This window comes from Elephas maximus, chromosome 1, assembly GCF_024166365.1.
Source record: "Elephas maximus indicus isolate mEleMax1 chromosome 1, mEleMax1 primary haplotype, whole genome shotgun sequence".
In the NCBI taxonomy this organism is placed as follows: Eukaryota; Metazoa; Chordata; class Mammalia; order Proboscidea; family Elephantidae; genus Elephas; species Elephas maximus.
In genome coordinates this window covers 18,671,768-18,695,434 of record NC_064819.1, presented here as the reverse complement: position 1 = coordinate 18,695,434, position 23,667 = coordinate 18,671,768, and the positions used below count along the sequence as shown (strand labels likewise).

The following is a 23,667-nucleotide window of genomic DNA, read 5'->3' as shown; positions in this document are numbered from 1 at the left end:
TTCCAAGGAGGGCCTGGTAGATTCGAACTGCCGACTCTTTGCTTAGCAGCTGTAGCACTTAACCACTACACCACCAGGGTTTCCTAAAAAACATTAGTGTGATGAAATTATGACCTTCTTCTTATCAGTCATTTCTTCTTGTTATCAGTCATTTCTTTCTGGGCTTAAGCTTAACATTTAATGATGAGAATCTAAAACTAATGTTTTCCAAGCAGGTCTTGGGTTCAGCATTGCTGGTGGTGTTGGAAATCAGCATATTCCTGGGGATAACAGTATCTATGTAACCAAAATAATTGAAGGAGGTGCAGCACATAAAGATGGCAAACTGCAGATTGGAGATAAACTGCTAGCAGTGAGTATAAGAGGTCTATTGTTTTTTGCACCATTTTGATACCTATTTTTTCTGACAGACTTCAGAATTTCTACATACGAGAATATGTTTTATGAATGACTACTAACCTTGCTTTAGTCAGAACCTAAAAAATGATTCTTGGTATGTCTTTATTTGCCATTTCCATTTCTTGTCCCAGCACTTTTTCTTTTGGTCATTTTGTTCTTGTTTGTTTGTTTTTTACTTCTCCTTTTGTTGTTGCTATTGTTGTTTGGGTTATTGTTGAAGTAGGAGGTGCTCGGATATACACAATTTATATCATAATCCTTTAATGAATCATAATCCTTAGGCTCATAACACACTGTCATTATTTGTTCATGCATGACCCGCATTTGTTTTAATTTAATTAATTTACTTTTTTTTTTTTATTTATAACATGAAAATTAGTAAACTCTTTACCTAGCCCAAGAACTGGAACATCAAAAATTTGTGTTCTCATTCCTTTGCTTTTAAAAATTAATCACGTGTGCCTAAATATTTTTAGTATTGTTCGTATTGAAACTTTGTAAAATCTTACTGTGGTGTTTGTAGTCTTTTTTATACTTGCTTTTTCACGTAATACCATTTTCCTGAGACTTACTCATATTTTTGCCTGAAGCTGAATGAAATTCATTCATTTCACCTCTGTGGTGGAAAAAAACACAATTTATCCATTTTTTAGTCAATGATTATTCAGTGAGAACACGAAGAAAAGTTTATGTGCCAAGGTTCTATTGGAAAGTGTGACCCCAGGGATTCAAGAGTGAGTGAAAATGGCGAGTGAGGCAGGGAGTGAGGGAAAGGCAGTACAAGGTTATATGTTTCTAAGCTGGCTATAATTTCACAAGAAAATACAGCCAGTTGCTTATCATGTAGAACAGTGTTCCAGACAAGTGATACAGAACCACTGCCTTGGATCCTGGAGCCCTGGTGGGAGGCACAGTGGTTAAGAGCTCAGCTACTAACCAGAAAAGGTGGGCAGTTCGAATCCACCAGCCGCTCCTTGGAAACCCCATGGGGCAATTCTCCTCTGTCCCAGAGGGTTGCTATGCATCAGAATTGACTTGACAGCAACGGGTTTGGGTTTTGTTTTTTTTTTTTTTGGAGCCTTGGATCCAGCCATCCAGGGGGGTGGAAAAGAGAAGGATTTATCTTCTGGGCCCTTTTAGTCTCCCATCTCTTGTTAGTTAGTTAACATGGGGGTTAACTTCCCTAAATCCGGACAGCTGTTAGGGAAGCCAGTTCCCACACTCTGTGCCACAGCATTTCACTTAAACTCAAAAGTGATCAAAAGACAAGGTCACATGATAACTGTGAGCCCAAGAGACAGAAAGGGCCACATGAACCAGAGACTTACATCATCCTGAGACCAGAAGAACTAGATGGTGCCCGGCCACAACCGATGACTGCCCTAAGAGGGAGCACAACAGAGAACCCCCAAGGGAGCAGGAGAACAGTGGGATGCAGACCCCAAATTCTCGTAAAAAGACCAGACTTAATGGTCTGACTGAGACTAGAAGAATCCCGGCGGTCATGGTCCCCAAACCTTCTGTCGGCCCAGGACAGGAACCATTCCCGAAGACAACTCATCAGACATGGAAGGGACTGGACAATGGGTTGGAGAGAGATGCAGATGAAGAGTGAGCTACTTGTATCAGGAGGACACTTGAGACTGTGTTGGCATCTCTTGTCTGGAGGGGAGATAGGAGGGTGGAGAGGGTTAGAAACTGGCAAAATTGTCACGAAAGGAGAGACTGGAAGGGCTGACTCATTAGGGGGAGAGTAAGTGGGAGTATGGAGTAAGGTGTGTATAAGCTTATATGTGACAGACTGACTTGATTTGTAAATGTTCACTTAAAGCTCAATAAAAATTATTTTAAAAAAAAGGGGGGGTGAAAAGAGCTAGAGCCTCAGTGATCTAGACAGGTCAGACACGAGCTCCTGAGATGCTATAGCTGTCACTATGTGGAGCACATCCACCATGCCCAAGCCCAGGCTTTACTCCAGAAGAGCCTAGAGAACTGATCATAGTAGGAGACAAGGTGAGGACAGCAGTAACAAGCAGCCAAGGCTAGGGGGCAGATGGTCTGAAGTGAATCTGAGGGGGCACATAAACTGGATCTGTTCTGGTACAGTGGTACGTTGGGTTATGTCTACTTTTTTGGTATTTTAAGTAATTGTGCTAGAAAAAGCTGCTTTATGATCCAGTGATCATGTGCAAGAGTTTCATGTGAGTATTTACCTATGTGTGGAATTTCCTGGATCATGGAGTACACTATTAGTAGCATTATAAATATAACATTTAATTGTTTTCCAAACCACTTCTAAAAATTCGCAGTCAATCAGCAGTATATAAAAGATTCCTCTTCATTACATCCTTTGCATTACACCTATTATTGTAGCATGGAGGCAGACATTGTTTTGAGTTAATGATGGGGAAGAGGAAAGAGCAGAACTCGAATTACTTTCTCTCACTTATCCTCTCACACCTATCACTTGTCACTCTTGTCCCCAAGCTGCAACCCACACCTTCCTGCCTCACTATTACCCTCCTACACACATACACACACCAATTAAAAACAGCTTTCTGTCTCTAGTGGATTTCTCGCTTTTATTTTTTAATTTCTTGGATGCCTGTGTTTTCCCTTATGGTTTCTCCATAATCGATTTTGGTGGTAGGGAGCCAGCAAACTGCTGATTTACCATCTTGGCAGGACTCTCGTTCTCTCTTGAATCCACTTAGCCAGGCTTTTGTTCCCATAATGCCATTGAAATAGTTCAGTTCCCATCCTCAGTTTTAATTCACTTATCCAGCATTTAACACACTTTTCTCCTTCAAACACTGTTCATTTTGCCTAACAGTCACTGTCCATCTTGTATCCCTCCCACATCACTGGCCAGTCCTCATTCTTCTTTGCTTATGCCTCCTTATCTCCCAGACCTCTCTAAACACGCAGTGATCTAAGGCTTAGTCTTGAATTAATGATGGAAGTAAAACTTAGAGATAATTCATATACAAATTAAAACTTCATTCATCATTTTATGTACTTTAAAATCAATAATATTCAGTGTTGGCAAGAGTCTAAGTCAGTGGGCGCAGTCATACTCCATTGTACTGTGTGTAAATTTGTTACAGGGTTAGGGTCAGGGCTAACCATTCATTTAAGTGGAAAAACGCATGTATTCTGACTTGGCAATTCTGTATCTAAAGAACTTAGCGATCTAAAATACAAATGTAGGTAATGAAATACTGGCATGTCCTGTAAATACAAAAATTAGAAACAAGTTAGATCTGTTAACGTGGGAATGGTTTAGTAAATAATGATATATACTATGAAACAGTTTTTAAGAATGAGGTAATTCTGCATGTCCCAATACGGAAAAATCTCTAGGATATATTAAAAATCCAGTTGCAGAACAGAAACTTGAATATGATCTCATTTGTTTAAAAAAAAAAAAAAAACTAAACTAAAATATAGCCACGCGCATTCCTAAATGCTTAAGGGTAGGGGGCTGTTCAGGCTAGGGAAACAGAAGGAATAGGCGCTGGAATCAGGATTCCATTAACATACATAAACAACTTCACGTATACTGTCCTGATATTATCTTAATCTGTTGCTATCAAGTAGATTCCGACCATAGCATTTCACTTAGGCAGCAAAAATGGGTATTTTCTTTCTGCGCACCTTTATGTTCTTTAAATCACTCCTTCATTTTCCCTGTCTTTTGGTGAAATTATTTATAACCAAATAACAGAAGGCAAGTGAAAAAAATACCTTAAATGTCTTTTGGGGATTTTCTTTTTAGGTGAATAGTGTATGTTTAGAAGAAGTTACTCATGAAGAAGCAGTAACTGCCTTAAAGAACACATCTGATTTTGTTTTCTTGAAAGTGGCAAAACCCACGAGTATGTATATGAATGATGGCTATGGACCACCTGATATCACCAACTGTAAGTCTGCTTAAATTCCTTAGATGCACTTTAACGAACCACCGTCAATATAAAGCATAAGAATTATAAAAATATTTTTAAAGTAAAAAGTAAACATTTTAACCTAATAGTTACAAATCAATTTTAAGTCAGAATCTTTATGATAAAAAGAGTCCTATTTCTGCATTACTGTTTTATAGCAGTTTTTTTCTTTTAATATTGAAAACATCATAAATAACAATCACCAAAGGATATCTGTAAATAATATAGAATTTTATTTTGTTTTAATAGTTTTTAGTGGAGCACAGAAATTTTTATTAAGCACTCAGGTAATTCTGATGCTTCTGGTATTGCTAGTTCGTGGACTGTACTTTTAGAAACACTGATTTTAAATATTTCTAAAACTTAAAGGCATTTCAGAATTCATGTGGCATACTTCTGTGCTCTCAGCGATCTGAGAACAAAAAATAACTTTTTACTTCAAGCTCTTAGTGATTGACTATATTTGTGTACAATACAATTTTGTTATATAGAATTTAATTGGTATTAAATGCTTCCAAGTTTCCTATTTGGTTAATGTCCAAGCTAAAAGAGATTTAAATGTTTGTTTTAATGTGTTAGTGTTGGTTCCAAGTGAAAACTTCATTTGTTCTATGCACTGAGTTGATATTAAAAGCCACTTGTGAGACCTTAAATGTACTTTTTGTAATCTGCTTTCCCAAGTGTTTCTTTATAAATTACAGCATTTTAGATTTATAATTTTATATATATCAGTATTTCAGGTTTTAAAACTGCCAAGGTTCATTGCCATCACTAGTCATAATAAGTTAAGTACAGATTGTATTTTGAAATGTACATACTGTCTTCCACTAATACATCTTTATTATCTGCTCATTAATTCATTAATTTCCTGAGTATAGCGAGTTATTTCCTTTATAGTATTCATCTTCTGCAATTAACAGGGATGATATATTTTTTGTGTCAAAGAAAAGGATTTTACTACTTGTTGAAAATTCTTACATGTACTTGGCCTTGCACACAAACTTTATGTAAGGGCTTTGTTTATTTCTATTTGTGATTAAGTATGCAAATTTAGTAATAAATTATTTTATTATTTCACGTGTCAATCTTATTTTGCATTCTGTCTGTGTGTTCAAGACAACCATGTGTACATTTGTGACAGTCGTTCCACAGATTGAGAATTGGTACCCTGATGATGGCCACATACGCTTCTCACAAAAATGTTGAACTGAGAAAAATATTAATTTTTTAATTGAATTGTCTCCCTTTTATATGTAAAAATACGACATTAAAAAAATGGAAGACCTCCTCCTAAAGAGTAGCAATTAAATAATCACACCGCCTGGCCCAGCCCTGTGCCATCTTCACGATTGCTGGCCCTGTTTGATCCATTGTCGTGGCTGTTGTGTCCGTCCATCTCATGGAGGGTTTCCCTAGTTTTCGCTGAACCTCTGTTTTACCAAACATAATGTCCTTTTCCAGCAATCGGTCTTTCCAGATTATGTTTCCAGAGTAAGAGAGCCGAAGTCTTGCCATCCTCACTTCTGAGAGGAGCATTCTGGTTATGTTTCTTCTAAGACTGATCTGCTCCTGCTTTTGGCAGTCCACAGGGTATTCAGTATTCTTCACCAACATCATGATTTAAATGTATCAGTAATTCTTCTGTCTTCCATTTTCATTGTTCAGTTTTCATATGTATATGAGGTGCTTGAAAGACCATGGGTTGGGCCAGGCACACCTTAATCACTGCTTTTTAAAACTTCAAAGAGGTCTTTTGCAGCAGACTTGTCCAATGCAATACGTCACTTGATTTGACTGCCGTTTCCTTGGACACTGATTGTTGATCCAAGTAGGATAAATTGTTGGCAACATTTATTTTCCATTCATGATGATATTGTGTATCAATTCAGTTATAAGGATTTTTGTTTTCTTCACACTCAGGCATAATTCATACTGAGGGCTATAGTCTTTGACCTTCATTAGCAAGTGCTTCAAGTCATCTTCATTTCCAGCCAAGATCTGTCAACAGTGATAACCCTCATTCCACATCCTCTTCTGAATCCTCCTTGAACTTCTGGCTGTTCCCTGTCAATGTACAGTTACAGTCATTTTTTAATTATCTTCAGCAAAAATTGTCTAGCATGTGATATTAATCATATTCCTCAGTGATTGCCACATTCCATTTGATTGCCTTTCTTTGAAATGGGCAGGAGTATGGCTCTATTCCAGTCAGCAGCCAGGTAGCTGTCTTCCGTATTTCTTGATATAGATAAGTAATCACTTCCAGCATTGCATTTGTTTGTGGATGCATCTCAATTGGTATTTTGTCAATTGTTGATCTTCTTTTTTACCAGTGCCTTCAGCAGAGCTTGAACTTCTTCTTTCAGTACGAACAGTTCTTGATCATATGCTACCTCCTGAAAAGGTTGAATGACCCCCCCTCCCCCCATAGGTGTTATTTATTTTATAGGCCAATCTATTACTTGGCCGAAAGATGACCTCCAGGAGTGGCTTCAGTTCCAGGTTAAAAGGTGTCTTAGGGCAGTAGTCTTGGAGATTCCTCCAGTCTCTATCAATCCAGTAAGTTTGGTCTTTTTTTTTATGAATTTAAGTTTTGTTCCACATTTTTTTCCCACCTAACCAGCATCTTCTGTGGTGTTCCTGGTCAGAATGGTTGGTATTGGTAGCCAGGCACCATCTAGTTCTTCTATTCTCAGACTAGAAGAGGCTGTGATTAATGTGGGCTGTTAGTCCTGTGGACTAATTTTTTCCTTAGGTCTTTGGTTTCCTTCACTCTGCTTTGCTCGAGATGGGAAGAGAACAATGGTTGTATCTTAAATGACTGCTCACAAGCTTTTCAGACCCCAGACACTACTCACCAAACTAAGATCTAGAACATTATCTTTATGAACTGAGTTATGCCAGTTGACCTGTGGTCCTGAACTTCCCATCTTCTTTTGATGCTTCCCATGTCATTCAGTATTTTGCCTGTAGAATCCTTCAGGAATAGTACTCGATGCTTGAATTTTCTCTTCATTTCTTTCAACTTGAAAAATGTTGATCATGTTCTTCCCTTTTGATGTTCTGAGTCCAGGTCTTTGCACATTTCATCATAATACTTTGCCTTGTCTTCTTGAGCCACCCTTTGAAATGTTCTGTTCAGCTCTTACACTTCATCATTTCTTCCATTCGCTTTAGCTGCTCTGTGCTTCAGAGCAAATTTCTGAGCATTTCCTAACATCCATTTTGGTCTTTTCTTTCTTGTCTTTTCAATGACCTTTTACTTTATTCATGTATGATGCCCTTGATACCTTCCCACAACTCTTTTGGTCTTTGGTCATTCAGTAGTATTTGGTTCATCATGTCTATTCTTGAGATGATCTCTAAATTCAGGCTGGATATATTCACGGTCAGACTTTGGCTCTTGTGGACTTCCTTTGATTTTCTTCAACTTGAACTTGCACATGAGCAAGCAATGGTTATATTCTGCAGTTGGTCCCTGGCTTTGTCTTGACTGATGATATTGAGCTTCTCTGTTGTCTCTTTCCACAGATGTAGTCCGTTCAATTCCAGTGTAATCCATCTGGCAAGGTCCACATGTGTAGTTGGCAGTTACGTTGTTGGAAAAAAGTATTTCCAATGAATTTTTCCATTGGTCTTGCAAAATTCTGTCATGCAAGCTCCAGCTTTGTTTCTGTGACCAAGGCAGTATTTTCCAACTACTGAGCCTTCTTCTTTGTTTCCAGTTTTCTCATTCCAAAACCTGTTGCCCTCAAGCCGATTCCTACTCATAGCAACCCTATAGGACAGAGTAGAACTGCCCCACCGGGTTTCCAAGGAGCACCTGGTGAATTCGAACAGCCGACATTTGGGTTAGCAGCCAAACTCTTAACCACTGCACCACCTTCCAGTCATCACTAATTATCAACGTATCTTGATTGCATGTTTGATCAATTTCAGACTGCATCAAGTCATAAAAATTTTCAGTTTCTTCATCTTCAGCTTTCACGTTTGGTGCATAAATTTAAATAACAGTCATATTACCAGGTTTTCCTTATAGATGTATGGTTGTTAACCTATCACTGACCGTGTTGTACTTCAGGATATAGCTTTGAAATGCAACACTGTTTCTCTTCAATTTGTAGTTCCTAGCACAGTAGACCATGTGATCGTCAGATTTAAAATGACCAAAACCGGTCCATTTCAGCTCACTAACGCCTAACACACCGATCTTCAAGTGTTCATTTCATTTTTTACAACTTCCAGTTTGCTTTGATTCATACTTCATACCTTTCACGTTCAGTTTACTGATGGATGTTTGCAGCTATTACTTCTCATTTTAGATCCTGCAACATCAGCAAATGAGGGTCCCCAAAGACTTTACTCCACTTGTATCATTAAGGCTGACTCGACTTTGAGGAGGTAGCTTTTCCCCTGTCCTATTTTCAGTGCCCTCCAATTTGGGGGGCTTGTCTTCCAGCACTACAGTGGGCAGTGTTCTGTTAATATACGCAAGGTTTTCATTGACTAGTTTTCAGAAATACATCACCAGACTTTCCTTCCTAGTCTGTCTTGGTCTAGAAGCTCTACTGAAACCTGTCCACCATAGATGACCCTGCTAATACGTGAAATACCAGTGGCATAGCTTCTAGCCTCATAGCAACATGCAAGCTACCACATGTCCAAAATTCATGCTGATAATTTGTCTAATGTCCTGGCTTCTTGGTTTCTTCATCTCCTTTCTAACTATGCTGCCCTTCACTCCAGCTCAGTTACTTGCTTCTGAGATAATGCTTTAGATCTTGTTATTGTCATTAGTTTCACCACTTCTGAAATTTCTATTTAAATCATCCCATTCTCTGACTACACCCCCCCATTCATTTAACCCTGTTCTAACAATTTCTGAGCCTCATTTTGACCTCCAGTCATTTGATCTATGTCTTTGTTACCCCGTGTCTTCACTTTTCTTCTTTTTTAGCTTAGATTCCATCGTTTGTCATGATAGCCACTCCCTTGTGCTTAATCTTTCTCTCCTTCTCCTTCCTCATTGGCAAAATCCCAACACTAGCTCAACTTAACACTGCTGTCTTTTCCATTTCTGCTCCCTAAGAAGCAAAATATGACTGGAAAAAAAGCACGAAATTGTACTTTTTACTCATGACTCTAAATCAAAGTAGAGCCTTGTTCTTTTCTGCAGTCCTGCTATATTTTCTTAACTAATTGTCTCTCGCATTCTGAGATTTCTTCACTTTGCTCAAATCTTCACTCAGTCATGGTTGATGACCTCATTTCACATTTCATATAAGCACCCAAAAGACAGCATCCTTATCCTTCTACTTTCAAACCTGCCTTTGTAACTAAATCTTTACCCAAATTCTCTGCTTTCCTTTCTGTTATAATGAATTAACTATCACTGCTCCTATCAACACCCGGTTCTTCCATTTGTGCAGTAGATCTCATTATTTCTTACCCACAAAGGGTCTTACCCTTGTAGCAGTCCGTTCTCTGTCTTGCATAATCACATTCTCCTTCCACTGGATCATTACCATTCAGCGCACAAACGTGCTACAGTATTCCCTATTTTAAGGGAATGGGAGGGACCTTCCTACAATACAAGGCACCTACAACTATTGCTCCTTTTCTCTCCTTAATATCACAGATGAAGAGCTGATTTTCCTACCATGTAAAGAACTCCTATAAATCAAAAAGAAAAAGACAAACACAATAGAAAAATGGCAAGTACATATAAAAGATTCTATTACATAAGAAATAGTGCTCAATCTACTTACAAGAGGAAAAATTTTAAAAAAAACTACCTGATACTTCATAGGCCAAGCCCGCTCTCCTTGTACTTTTACCTAGAATTGTCTTTCTACTACTTGAACTTTTGTTTTCATTTGAATTTCAGTGTTGATTTGTCTTGTCCCCTGCGTGCACACACACAAAAAAATCCTGTAAGATTTTTGTTGGAGAAAATTGACATACTTGTAATATTGGGTCTTTCTGTCTGTAGATATATCTCCATTTATTCTGGTCTTGTTTTTATCTTTCAGTACTTTTTTTTTTTTTTTTTTACTCTTTACTGAAGTAAAACTTACGTACAGTAAGGGACACACATTTTAAAAGTTCAGCTTAACGAACTTTTACATAATGTACACACCTTTGTAACTATCATCCTGATCAAAACACAACACATTTCTAGCATCACGGAAGTCTCCCCTTAAGTCCCTTCTCAGTCAGTCCCCTCTCTCCAAAGGTAACCATTGTTCAGCCTTCCATCTTGCTAATATGTTAGCTCTGCTGGAATTGTGGAGATTGTGTTGGCTGTATAGAGTCATCTCATGGTGGTTTTATTCCATTTCCCTGATGATTAATGATGTTCAACACCTTTGCATATTCTTATTGACACCTTTGACTATCACCTTCTGTGAAACGTCTGCTGAATTCTTTCCCCATTTTTCTACTGGTTTGTCTGTCTTACTGAGTTGAAGGAAGCTTTATGTATTTTAAAAATGAGTCTCATCGGTTATATGTACGACAGATATCTTCACCCAACTTTTCTATTAATTGTCCTTTTTGATGAATAATATTTCTTAATTTTAATGTAACTGACTTGTCTGTCTTTCATTATTAGTGCTTTTAGTGACTCACTGATATCTTTTCCTGTGCTGTGGTAACAAAGAACCTCTAGAAGCTTTTTTGTTTGGCCTTTCACACTTAGGTTTGTGATCTATTTTGATTTAATTTTTATGTATCTGTATTAAACAAAATTATACATAATATAATTCTGTTTAATACAGATATCTCAAGTTTTTATTGAAAAGATCATTCTTTCCCTCACTCTATTTCAGGCAGTACTTTTATTATATATTAATTAGGTGGATCATATATGTTATATGAGACTATTTCTGAACTCCTCTGTTCCATTCACCTGTTTGCCTGTCTCTGTGCCAGCACCACACTCTTCGTTATCATAGCTTCATAGTAAGTGTCGATTTCTGCTAAAGTAAGTTCATCAATTTTGTTATTCATCAAGATTATTTTGGGTCTCCTAGGTCCTTTGAATTTCCTTATAAATTTTAGAATCAAAACCTTTTAAAATAAAAAAAAATTTTAATAGAAAAATTTGGGATTATATTGAATGTATAGATCAGTTTAGGGAGGATTAAAAACATGTCCTTTAATCAATCTATGAACGTGCTATCCCTGCCCAATTATTAGGTCTTTTTTTTTTTTGGTCTCAGCAGTGTTTTAATATAGTAAAGGTCTATTAATCTTTTGTTGATTATTTGATGCTGTTATAAATGGTATTGCTCTTTACATGTTTCTAATTGTAACTGATATATTAGAAATATAACTGATTTTTTATATTGATTGTATAGCCAGCACTCTTGCTAAATTTACTGATTAATTCTAGTATTTTATAGTCTATGCATAGAGCCTTGCCATCTGTGGACAGTGGTTTTACTTTTTCTTTCCAATCTTTATACCTTTCGTTTCTTTTTTTCATATCTTAATGCACTAAGATCTCCAGTTCAAACGCTCCAGGGGAAAAGGTTCAGTATTTCACTCTGGCATATGGTGTTCTCAGTAAATCTTTTGTGGAAACCCTTTATCCGATTAAGAAGGTTAACCCTTATTCCTGGTTTACAAAGAGTTTCTTTCATCTGAGTGTTGGATTTCATCGAATTCTTTATCTAGTGAGATGATCACATGATTTTTCTACCTTAACCCTGTTAATGTGCTGAATTACATTGATTTCGTCTGTGGAGTACACTTGGTCGTGATGTGCTTTATGTACTGCTGGGTTCAAATTGCATACACATTCTTTAGGGTTACACATCTGTGTTCATGAATGTGAACTTAAGGTGATGTCCTGAAATTTTTCTTTTCTTTCTTGTTAGGTTTTCATATTATGGTTATTATACTGCTCTTGTAACGTGAGTTCAGATGCATACCCGCTTCCTCTGTTCTCTGAAAGTTTTTGTAAAATTGGTTTTATTTCCTCCCTAAATGTTGAGTTGAATTCACCAGTGAAGACATCTGGACCTGGAATTTCCGCAATGAGGAGATTCTTAGTTCTGATTTCAGCTTCTTTAACAAGTACAGGACTGTTCAGATTCTCTGTTTCTTCTCATGTTGGCAGGAGAGAGGACTAGATCATACTTGTATGTGTGGAGATTATCAAGGATTAGTGCAGAGAATGGTCCTGGTGGAGACAGCCCTGCAAGGGAGTGAAAGTCAAACTTGGAAAACAAATTGTGTACTAGATACAAATTATTTCTAGCTAGAATTTAGGGTTTGTGAAGGGGAATCATGAGAGAGAAGATTACAGAAGTTACCTGTAAACCACAAGAGATAAAAGGTCTGAATCAGTGGCTGTATCCAAAAGAAGACACTCAAAATATGGGTAATAACCAAAATAACCAGGAATAAAGAAAAAAATAAGTCCAGTGTATCTGACAGAGAACATAGTTTATGTATTTATATTCAAATGCAGATGTTTTTGTATTATGTATTTTTTTTTTTTAACTTAAATTCTCTTCAGCTAGAAAGCCTTGTTAAAATTTTGATTTGACCACTAGTCTATTGCTGCTGTAACAGAAAAACCACGAGTGAGTGGCTTTAACAAACAGAAGTTCATTTTCTCACAGTTCGGGAGGCGAGAATTCAGGGCAGCAAAATCAGCTCGATGGCGCTGGGTTTCTGTTGGGGCTCTGAGGCAAGGCTTTCTCTCTCTGCCAGCTCGGGGGAGGTCCTTGTTCCTTGGCTCCTGGGTGATCTCATGTAGACTGGCACCTATCTTCCCCCTTCTCTGCTTGCTTAATCTGCTCCTTTTATATCTTGTAAGAGATTGACTCAAGACATATCCTACACTAATCCTGTCTCATTAACATAACAAAAATAACTCATTCCCAAATGGGATTAGAACCACAGGCATAGAGGTTAGGATTTTCAGCGCATACTTTTAGGGGCACAGTTCAATCCATAACAGGTCTCTTCCCACTTTCACCTTAAGTTCTTCCTCTTTCTTCTATACCAGACTTTGGAGGGCTTGATCTCTGGGGGTCTTTTTGCATAAGATTTGGCATTTAAAAAATGGCGTTGTTTTATTTAATCCTTCTTTGGGGCCGTGTCATTCTCTGATCCTGGCTGCTGTTGAGTTGATTCTGACTCATAGCGACCCCGTAGGACAGAGTAGAACTGCACCGTAGGGTCTCCAAGGACCAGCTGGTGGATTTGAACTGCTGACCTTTTGGTTAGCAGCCAAACACTAACCAGGGCTCTGATTCTCTGATACAAACATTAATTTTTAGTCCTTGTTGTCCTAGAAAGGTCCCTGGGTGGTTCGAGCAGTTTCATTCAACTACTCACCTTAAGGTTGGCAATTCAAACCACCTAGCAGGGCTTCAGAAGAAGGACCTGGTGATCTGCTTCTGTAAAGATTACAGCCAAGAAAACCCTGTGAAACAATTTTCCTCTGTAACACGCAGGGTCACTGTGCGTCGGAATCAACTAAATGGCAACAGGCTTGGGTTTTTTCTTTTTGTTTTTATGTGTTAGATACTATGCCTTACGTGTGAAATTGACTCCAGTGAAAGTATTCATTGACTAAAGAGTCTGGATATGAGAGGGAGGGAGGTATATTTTCTGGTTTGGACATTTGACTGAATTTCCTATCCAGTTTTTTTTTGTTGTTGTTATTCTATCCAAACATAATAATGCCGCAAAAGAGTTTAAGAGTCAAAGAAGAGGAACCTCTGGACTTCAAAAGGCTGGTGATTACAGGAGTTTACACAGATGTCTGTGTCAATACAGCAATGTACCAGTTCCTGGAAAATCACAGATACTCTTACATATCACCCAGTAAAGATTTTGGACATTCAAAGTCAAGCACCAAGTCAAGGCCTTTGGCTCAAATACAAAAGAGCTTATTATGTATAAACTGGACAGGAAACAACTGTTGCTGGGCATGTCAGCCCATAATATCAACAAATATAATAGACCTGCAAGCCCTATAATGTCAGTGGGCATTATAGAATTATTCTTTTCTGTATGGTGAGACACAGAGATGTACAGGCACTGCATCCACTTGATAGAGAACATATTTTTTTAAGTACCTCATAGTTCCAGTCATTTCCTATTGTCAGTAGGTTACTCAGGTTATTTCACCCATGTATGTCACCTACCTGCCCAGTATAGTAATTTGAATTAATGATCCGTTCCGTGTGGGAGACCCAGGTTTGATACCCAGCCAACATATCTCACGCACAGCAGCCACTCGTCTGTCAGTGAAGTCTTGGTGTTGCTGTGATGCTGAAGAGGTTTCAGCAGAGCTTCTAGACTCAGACAGAGGAGGAAGAAATTGCCTCAGAATCAGCCAGTGAAAACCCTTTGGATCACAGTGGTCCAATCTATAACCCATCGTGGAGATGGCACAGGACCAAGCAGCATCTTGTTCTGTTGTAATGGGGTCACCATGAGCTGGGGGCGGTCTTAAGGGCGGCTAACAACAGCACTATTGTACCCCCATTTATGTAACATAGAGGCCCTGGGTGCTGCGAATGTTAATACACTCAGATGCTAACCAAATAGTTTTTGGTTCGAGTCCACCCAGAGGCATCATGGAAGAAAGGCCTGGCAGTCTACTTCCAAAAAATCAGTCTTTGAAACCCTTGTGGAGCACAGTTCTACTCTGACACACATGGGGTCACCATGAGACAGAATCGATGTGACAGCAGCTGGTGGTGGTGGCGGTAACGTGTAGCATAGCGCTTTATGCATAGAGGACACTCAATAATTTGATGAAAGAAGAAATTGATGGCTGAAATAATAAATATTACTGCTAAATTTTGAAATGCTTCATAGCTTATCATAGTTAAAGTCTCAGGAAAGCTAAATATTGCTTCCTGTGTGTTTCATGAATGATGCAAATTATTGCAACTAGTTATGTCTTTGGAAGCTACGACTGAAATATGTTGCTTTCCTGGGTGTTTCGAAAGCATAGTCAGGAGTTGCTTTTATAATTGTTGCTTATCTTTTTACATATCTTTTGCTAGAACGACCACCTGTCTATGATATTTGTTATTAGTGAAGTAAACCAACAGATAATTTGTACTGGCTTTTCATTTTTTCTTTTACCAGGTTTCCATTCTTCTATGAAAAGAATAGAAATCGGGCCAACAGATCTGAGCTGGTTATAGGTCCTTTTGTAACTATTTTTAAGCTTCTGGGTTTCATTATTCACAAATTCTGAGTATATGTACTTTTTAAAAATGGTAATCTTAAAATATCCCTGGGTGGTGCAAGTAATTTGTGAGATCAGCTACTAACCTAAATGGCAACAGGTTTTTCTGTTTGTTTTGGATTTAGTCTATAAAATAAACTCAGAAAAAATTAAGTTATTGTACTTCCTATTCATCTTTTCTATGAAACTCTTACATGACCCTTCATGGATTCCATTGTACAAGTAAGTTAATACTAAACTCCTTTGTGGTTCTGTTTTCTCAGAAGTAACCAGATGGGATAAGGTTGCTTTATTGATCTGAATATCTAAACTCATTATTACTTGGAAACAAAGCTTGTCTAATTGTTTACCTGATAAGCAAATCTTCTCTACCAATAAAGCGTGTAAATGAATAATTATCAATTATACATTAATTAACCTTAGAATTAACAGTTCACAGATGTGGTGCTGAATGACTTGTTTTATTTTTTAAGTATTTTTTACTTTCTTTGTTTTAAAGCTTCTTCTCAGCCTGTTGATAACCATGTTAGCCCATCTTCCTACTTGAGCCAAACACCAGCATCACCATCCAGATACTCACCAGTTTCAAAAGTAATGCTTGGAGATGATGAGATCACAAGGTAAGGAACTACACATTCAGCCTTCTTACATAAAGTAAACTATTACGGAATTTTGATCAGCCACATAAGATAGCCACAGTTTTAGGACTAAAAATGGTATTGGTGGATGACGAATTTAAAACTTAATTTTATTTTCATTGAAAAGTCTGAAGTATAAAAATATTTCATATGCCAAATAAATTACTGGTCCTTTTTAAGGATTGGTAAATGGTCCATAGGAATTGGGTTAGGTTAAAAACTATATTAGGAATTTTTTTTTTTTTAATTGTGCTTTAAGTGAAAGTTTACAAATCAAGTCAGTCTCTCACACAAAAATGTATATACACCTTGCTACATACTCCCGATTACTCTCCCCCTAATGAGACAGTCTGCTCCCTCCCTCCCCTCTCTCTTTTCATGTCCATTTTGCCAGCTTCTAACCACCTCCACCTTCTCATCTCCCCTCCAGGCAGGAGATGCCAGCATAGTCTCAAGTGTCCACCTCATCCAAGAAGAGCACTCCCCACCAGCATCCCTCTCGAACCCATTGTCCAGTCCAATCCATGTCTGAAAAGTTGGCTTCAGGAATGGTTCCTGCCCTGGGCCAACAGAAGGTTTGGGGGGCATGACCACCGGGGTCCTTCCAGTCTCAGTCAGACCATTAAGTCTGGTCTTTTTATGAGAATTTGGGGTGTGCATCCCACTGCTCTCCTGCTCCCTCAGGGGTTCTCTGTTGTGTTCCCTGTCAGGGCAGTCATCGGTTGTAGCCAGGCACCATCTAGTTCTTCTGGTCTCAGATGATGTAGTCTCTGGTTCATGTGGCCCTTTCTGTCTCTTGGGCTCATAATTGCCTTGTGTCCTTGGTGTTCTTCATTCTCTTTGATCCAGGTGGATTCAGACCAATTGATGCATTTTGGATGGCTGCTTGCTAGCGTTTAAGACCCCAGATGCCACTCTTCAAAGTGGGATGCAGAATGTTTTCTTAATAGATTTTATTATGTCAATTGACTTAGATGTCCCCTGAAACCATGGTCCCCAAAGCCCTGCCCCTGCTACGCTGCCCTTCGAAGCATTCGGTTTATTCAGGAAACTTCTTTGCTTTTGGATTAGTCCAGTTGTGCTGACCTCCTGTGTATTGTGTGTTGTCTTTCCCTTCACCTAAAGTAGTTCTTACCTACTATCTAATTAATGAATACCCCTCTCCTACCCTCCCTCCGCCCCGCCTCTCGTAACCACAAAAGAATGTTTTCTTCTCAGTTTAAACTATTTCTCCAGTTATTATAAGAGTGGTCTTATATTTGTTCTTTTGCAACTGACTAATTTCACTGAGCATAATGCCTTCCAGATTCCTCCAAGTTATGAAATGTTTCACAGATTGCTCACTGTTCTTTATTGATGCATAGTATTCCATTGTGTGAATATACCATAATTTATCCATTCATCCGTTGATGGGCACCTTGGTTACTTCCATCTTTTTTGCTATTGTAAGCAGTGCTGCAGTGAACATGGGTGTGCATGTATCTGTTTGTGTAAAGGCTCTTATTGCTCTAGGATGTATTCCAAGGAGTGGGGTTGCTGGATCATATGGTAGTTCTATTTCTAGCTTTTTAAGGAAGCACCAAATCGATCTCCAGAGTGGTTGTACCATTTGACATTCCCACCAGCAGTGTATAAGTGTTCCAGTCTCTCCATAGCCTCTCCAACACTTACTACTTTGTGTTTTTTGGATTAATGCCAGCCTTGTTGGAGTGAGATGAAATCTCATTGTAGTTTTGATCTGCATTTCTCTAATGGCTAATGATCGTGAACATTTCCTCATGTATCTGTTAGCTACCTGAATGTCTTCTTTAGTGAAGTGTCTATTCATATCTTTTGCTCATTTTTTAATTGGGTTATTTGTCTTTTCATAGTTGAGTTTTTCCAGTATCATCTAGATTTTAGCGATCAGGTGCTGATCGGAAATGTCATAGCTGAAAACTTTTTCCCAGTCTGTAGGTAGTCTTTTTAGTCTTTTGGTGAAGTCTTTGGATGAGCATAGGTGTTTGATTTTTAGGAGCTCCCGGTTACCTGGTTTTTTTTCTGCATTCTTAATAATGTTTTGTATACTGTTGGGTGGTTGTGGGTGGGTATACTGTTTATGCCATGTATTAGGGCTCCTAACGTTGTCCCTGTTTTTTCTTCCATGATCTTTTATCGTTTTAGATTTTATATTTAGGTCTTTGATCCATTTTGAGCTCGTTTTTGTGCATGGAGTGAGATATGGGTCTTGTTTCATTTTTTTGCAGGTTGATATTCAGTTATGCCAGCACCATTCATTAAAAAGACTGTCTTTTAGGAATATATTTTGTATGCATATTTAAAGCTAATATTTTATATATTCCTTATCTATGAAAATATGCCATAAGCTATTGTAGCTATTATTTGATTAATGTTCAGAATTCAGCAAGAGATGTTTTCTTTACTTGATCTATATCTTTAATATCCTGACACCTAAAACACACTTTCATCTAACATTAATTACTGTGTTGAACTAGATTAACTATCCTTTTAGTCCCAAAGAACTCTAATAAGTGGGAAAAAATTCAAGTGAAAAAGTAGATCTTTCTCACTTTATTCAGTTTAGTAATAAGATACTATGTATAGTTTGCTTTATAATTTGTAGAACTATTTCATATTAATTATATCACTTAACATTAATTATGCCAATTAATATCTGTTGTTATATTTTTAAGTATATTATTGTTATTCTTATTTTTGAAACTTCTTTATAATTATTGTTGTCTGACTCCTGACTTTTGATAATGATCTCCTTAAGGACAGCTAGGGTGTTTGTGTCCTCTTCTTCAAGAGTTAATGGTGTTTGGGGCTAATAGATGCTCGGGAATTGTGTTTGGAATGAGAATTAAAAATTATCAGAAAGCGTAGTGTTCTTGATGATTTGTTGGTAGCATGAATATTAAGATTGTTAGTCTCAGGCTATGTTCTTAGACCAATCTGTCATGGGCTTTTATTTTTGTTGTTTTCTATTAGTGCCTATTTATAGAGGTAAAGATAAATGGATTACCTATTTTTTCTAATCTCTTTGTATATTTTACAAGTTAAAATATGTTAACAACTTTGTTTTCCTTTTCTGCCTATTCTTGTCTGTGACGCAAATACTTTTTCCACATTTTTCATTCTTTTGTTAGGTAATGTTTCATTTAATCAGAATATATGACGTCATTTTCTAACTTTGTTAACACATCACACTTTAATTTCCCCTCAGTCAGTTTGTTTCTTGTTTATCTTCTCACTTGCACATATTCTAAAATCATTGTGCCACATCTTTGAAATTAACATAACTTTAACATGTAAGAAATGATTATCTTAAATATGATGATTAAATATGTAAGTTTTTTCAGAAAAGATGGTCTTTCAGGTTTTTTTGGAGCTCCGTTGATTTTGTAATATGTAAATAAAGCCTTGTCCTTGTATATTATTTGTGATGGTGATAACATCATGTGTCATTTTCCTGAATATAATATACCCAGATATTTCTTTGCATATATATACACATACATATATATACCTAAACACACATACATACGTATACATCTATATGTGTATATATATCGAGTTCCTGGGTAGTGCAAATGGTAAATGCTCTCAGCTGTTAACCAGAAGGTTGGCAGTTCGAGCCCACTAGCTGCTCTGTGGGAGAAAAGACTGGCAATCTGCACCCATAAAGATTACAGCCTAGGAAACCCTGTAGGGCAGTTCTACTCCATCCTGTAGGGTCGCTGTGAGTCAGAATCGATTCAGTGGCACACAACAACAGCATCTGATATTTTCCTGAGTATAATACATTGAGCTATTTTAGCTGTATGTTTTCTTTCGATTTGAAGTTTAAACCGCTTTTCTCCCTGAAATGTTTTCCAGATTTATGTCTTACTTTTTTTCACATAGTACTTTTAATGGTTTTTATTACCCTTGCACTAGAGCTTTTTTTATAATGTTACCTCTCTCCTACAGCATTCTTACCTATATTCACAACATAAGGAATAACTATGTGCAAATAACACTAAATTCGAACAGAAGAAGGGGATACTGCATGGTTTAAAGTCAGGAAGGGTGTGCGTCAGGGTTGTATCCTTTCATGAGATACTTACTGAGTCTGTATACTGAGCAGATAATCTGAGAAGCTGGACTACGTGAAGAAGAATGGGACATCAGGATTGGAGGAAGACTTGTTAACAACCTGCAATATGCAGATAAGACAACCTTGCTTGCTGCAAGCAAAGAAGACTTGAAGCACTTACTGATGAAGATAAAAGACTACAGCTTTCAGTATGGATTATACCTCAACATAAAGAAAATGTAAATCCTTTCAACTGGACCAGTAAGCAACATCATGATAAATGGAGAAATGATTAAAGTTGTCAAGGATTTCTTTTTACTTAAATCCACAGTCAGTGCCCGTGAAGCAGCAGTCAGGAAATCAAACAACGTATTGCATTGGACAAGCCTGCTGCAAAAGACGTTTTTAAAATGTTAAAAAGCAAGGATGTCACTTTCAGGACTAAGGTGCCCCTGACCCAAGCCATGGTATTTTCAGTCACCTCATATGTATCCGAAAGCTGGACGATGAATAAGGAAGACCAAGGAAGAATTGATGCATTCGAATTATGGTGTTGGCAAAGACTATTGAATATACCATGGACTGCCAGAAAAACAAATCTGTCTTGGAAGAGATACAGCCACAATGCTCCTTAGAAGTGAAACAATGGCAAGACTTCATCTCCCATACTTTGGAGTTGTTATCAGGAGGGCCCAGGCCCTGGAGAAGGACATCATGCTTGGTAAAGCAGAGGGTCAGTGAAAAAGAGGAAGACCCTCAACGAGATGGATTGACAAAGTAGCTGTAAAAATGGGCTCAAGCGTAACAACGATTGTGAGGATGGCGCAGGATTGGGCAGTGTTTTGTTCTGTTGTACATAGCTTCGCTGTGAGTTGGAACTGACTAAATGGCACCTAACAATTGTTCATTCCTTTGGTGGGGAAGGTCTGGAGGGAGTTGTGACACGTATGCTTTGTCCATTTTAAGGTCTGTCCTGATTTGGGAACTAACAGTAAAATTTTCCTTTCAGAAGCCAGGATGAAGTCACAGCCTCACTTTTAACAAAGGAGAATGGGATCACAATTACTGGCTTAGCCACTTAGTCCTGATTCATCTCTTGGAGACTGAAGAAAGGACTACCTCCCTAAAATAGCTGCCTTACGCAAAATATGGGATGAAGTTTGGGCGGTGACCACTCCATAGGCAGTGAAATGTGTCTGCAGCATTAGCACATGTCTTACATGAGCACACGTCTTACATGAGCACACATGTCTGAATAGGCTGCGAGTCGGAATTGATGGCGACAGTGGGTTTGGGTTTTGTTTTAGTCTTTTTTATATTACTATTTTTTTAATTTTCTCCTTTTTTTATTTTGGTTTCTTGCTTATTTCTTGTTCTTTAATACAGGCTTTTACTTTTTATAAATGTGGGTTCTAGGTTTTTTCTTTGATTTCCAAGCCTATTTTCTAGGTTTAAAAAAGGAATCTCTCCCTAGCTTTTTTTTTTTTTATAGTTCAGTAATATAACAGCTATCAATAGAGAGTTCTCAAAGATAGAACATAAAGTTCAATTTAAATTTTTAAGGTATTTAATTTTTTTTTTAATTTTCAGGGAACCAAGAAAAGTTGTTCTTCATCGTGGCTCAACTGGCCTTGGTTTCAACATTGTAGGAGGTGAAGATGGAGAAGGAATATTTATTTCATTTATATTGGCTGGAGGACCTGCTGATCTTAGTGGAGAGCTCAGAAAGGGAGACCGTATTATATCGGTAGGATGTGTGAATCAAAATAATAATGTTTTTATTTTAATGATGACCTATTATTAGAAGTGAATTTTTGTTTTGTTTGTATTTTACATCCTAAAGTTATAGGGATGTTTTGGTATATTCTTACCATTTTACAACTTACAGTGTTATCAGAGAACATGTTTTTTATGATAGATATTCTTTTAATATTTGACTTGTTTATAAGGGGTCAGATTTTATAAATGCGCTTGAAAGGAATATATATTCTCTGTTGACTGCAAGGTTCTGTATACGTCTGTTAACTCAAGCTTGTTACTTAAGTAGTTCAGATCTTCTTTATACTTTATTATCTGCTTGATCTATTACTAAAAGAGATTTTTTAAGCTGTCTGAATATAATGGTGGGTTTGACAATTTGTCCTTGCCCCTTTAGTTTGTTTTTTCTTTTTATCTTTTAAAATTATGTTATTAGGTACATAAGTTCAGAATTGTCATTCCTTCCTGGCAAGGTAAACTTTATCATTATGTAATGGCCCTCTTTTATGATAATTGAAGTTTTTGCCCTAGAATCTGTATTATCTGATATTAATGTGGCTATATTAACTTTTTTAAATTTTTTGCTTGATATTTGCCTCATACATCTCTTCCTTTTTTACTTTCTCTTTGTCTGTGTGCTTTATGTGGTTATTACCCATACAATTTTAGACTAAAACTGATAAATAGCTCTACTATTTTCCCATAACACACGACTTTGGGAAGCTTTAATTCTAATCACACTATTTCTAATATTTTACATCTGTTTGATTTTTATACCTCAAAATTTTTGTCATTTTTATTTTAGCTGTTTAACAGGCAGTTAGCCCACAGTTTCTTCCTTCTGTGTTCTCAGTGGGCCACTACAACATTTTGGATTGAGCAGATACTCACTGTATAGGACTATTTTTCAGTTCAGCATTTCTACCTCCCATTTTCCACAAACTAGTAGAGCTCCCTAGTCATTGTGAAAGCAAAAATGTCCCTCAAATATTCAGATGCACCTTTATGAGAGTCTTGTGTTAGTAATTCTTTCTGTAATACCTTTGTTTGAAAATACCTTTATTTTACCTTTATTCATAAATTTAGTTCAACCTAGCATTTTAGGTTGACAGCTGTTGTCTCTCAGTACTTTGAAGATAATTGTTTTATGCTGTCTGCTCTCATTCTGGACGGCAGTGGGTTTGCTTTGATTTTTTTGCAGTCATTCTTACCGTTGTTTCTAGGCGATTTGTTTTTTTCTCCCTAGTTGCCTTTTTTTTTTTTCTCCCCTCTCTCTACATTTTCCTTTTCTTTTTATATAAGTGAGGTCCTACAATATTTGTCCTTTTGTGATTGGCTTATTTCACTCAGCATAATGTGTTCAAGTTCCATCCATATTATAGCATGTGTGAAGACTTCATTTCTCCTACTGGCTGAGTAGTATTCTGTTGTATGTATGTACCAAGTTTTTTTATTCATTCACCTGTTGATGGGCGTTTAGGTTGCTTCTACCTTTTGGCTATTGTGAATAGTGCTGCAGTGAACATTGGGGTACATGTCTCTTTTTAAGTCTCTGCTTTCAAGAGTTTTGGGTATATACCTAGGAGTGGAATTGCTGAGTCATAAGGTAGTTATATTTTTAAT

At 37.3% G+C, this 23,667-nt stretch overlaps 1 protein-coding gene across 8 annotated transcripts in view; it reads left to right on the top strand.

Annotated features, from left to right (window-relative positions):
- DLG1 (discs large MAGUK scaffold protein 1) overlaps positions 1 to 23,667 on the top strand; it is a 271,624-nt gene that overhangs the window by 159,375 nt on the left and 88,582 nt on the right. For all 8 annotated transcript variants that reach the window (XM_049879841.1, XM_049879832.1, XM_049879784.1 and 5 more), the window contains 4 exons: positions 216 to 352; positions 4,178 to 4,322; positions 16,070 to 16,190; positions 21,877 to 22,033. In XM_049879841.1, coding sequence (XP_049735798.1) covers positions 216 to 352; positions 4,178 to 4,322; positions 16,070 to 16,190; positions 21,877 to 22,033 — 560 coding nt within the window. The remainder of the gene's footprint in view (positions 1 to 215; positions 353 to 4,177; positions 4,323 to 16,069; positions 16,191 to 21,876; positions 22,034 to 23,667) is intronic.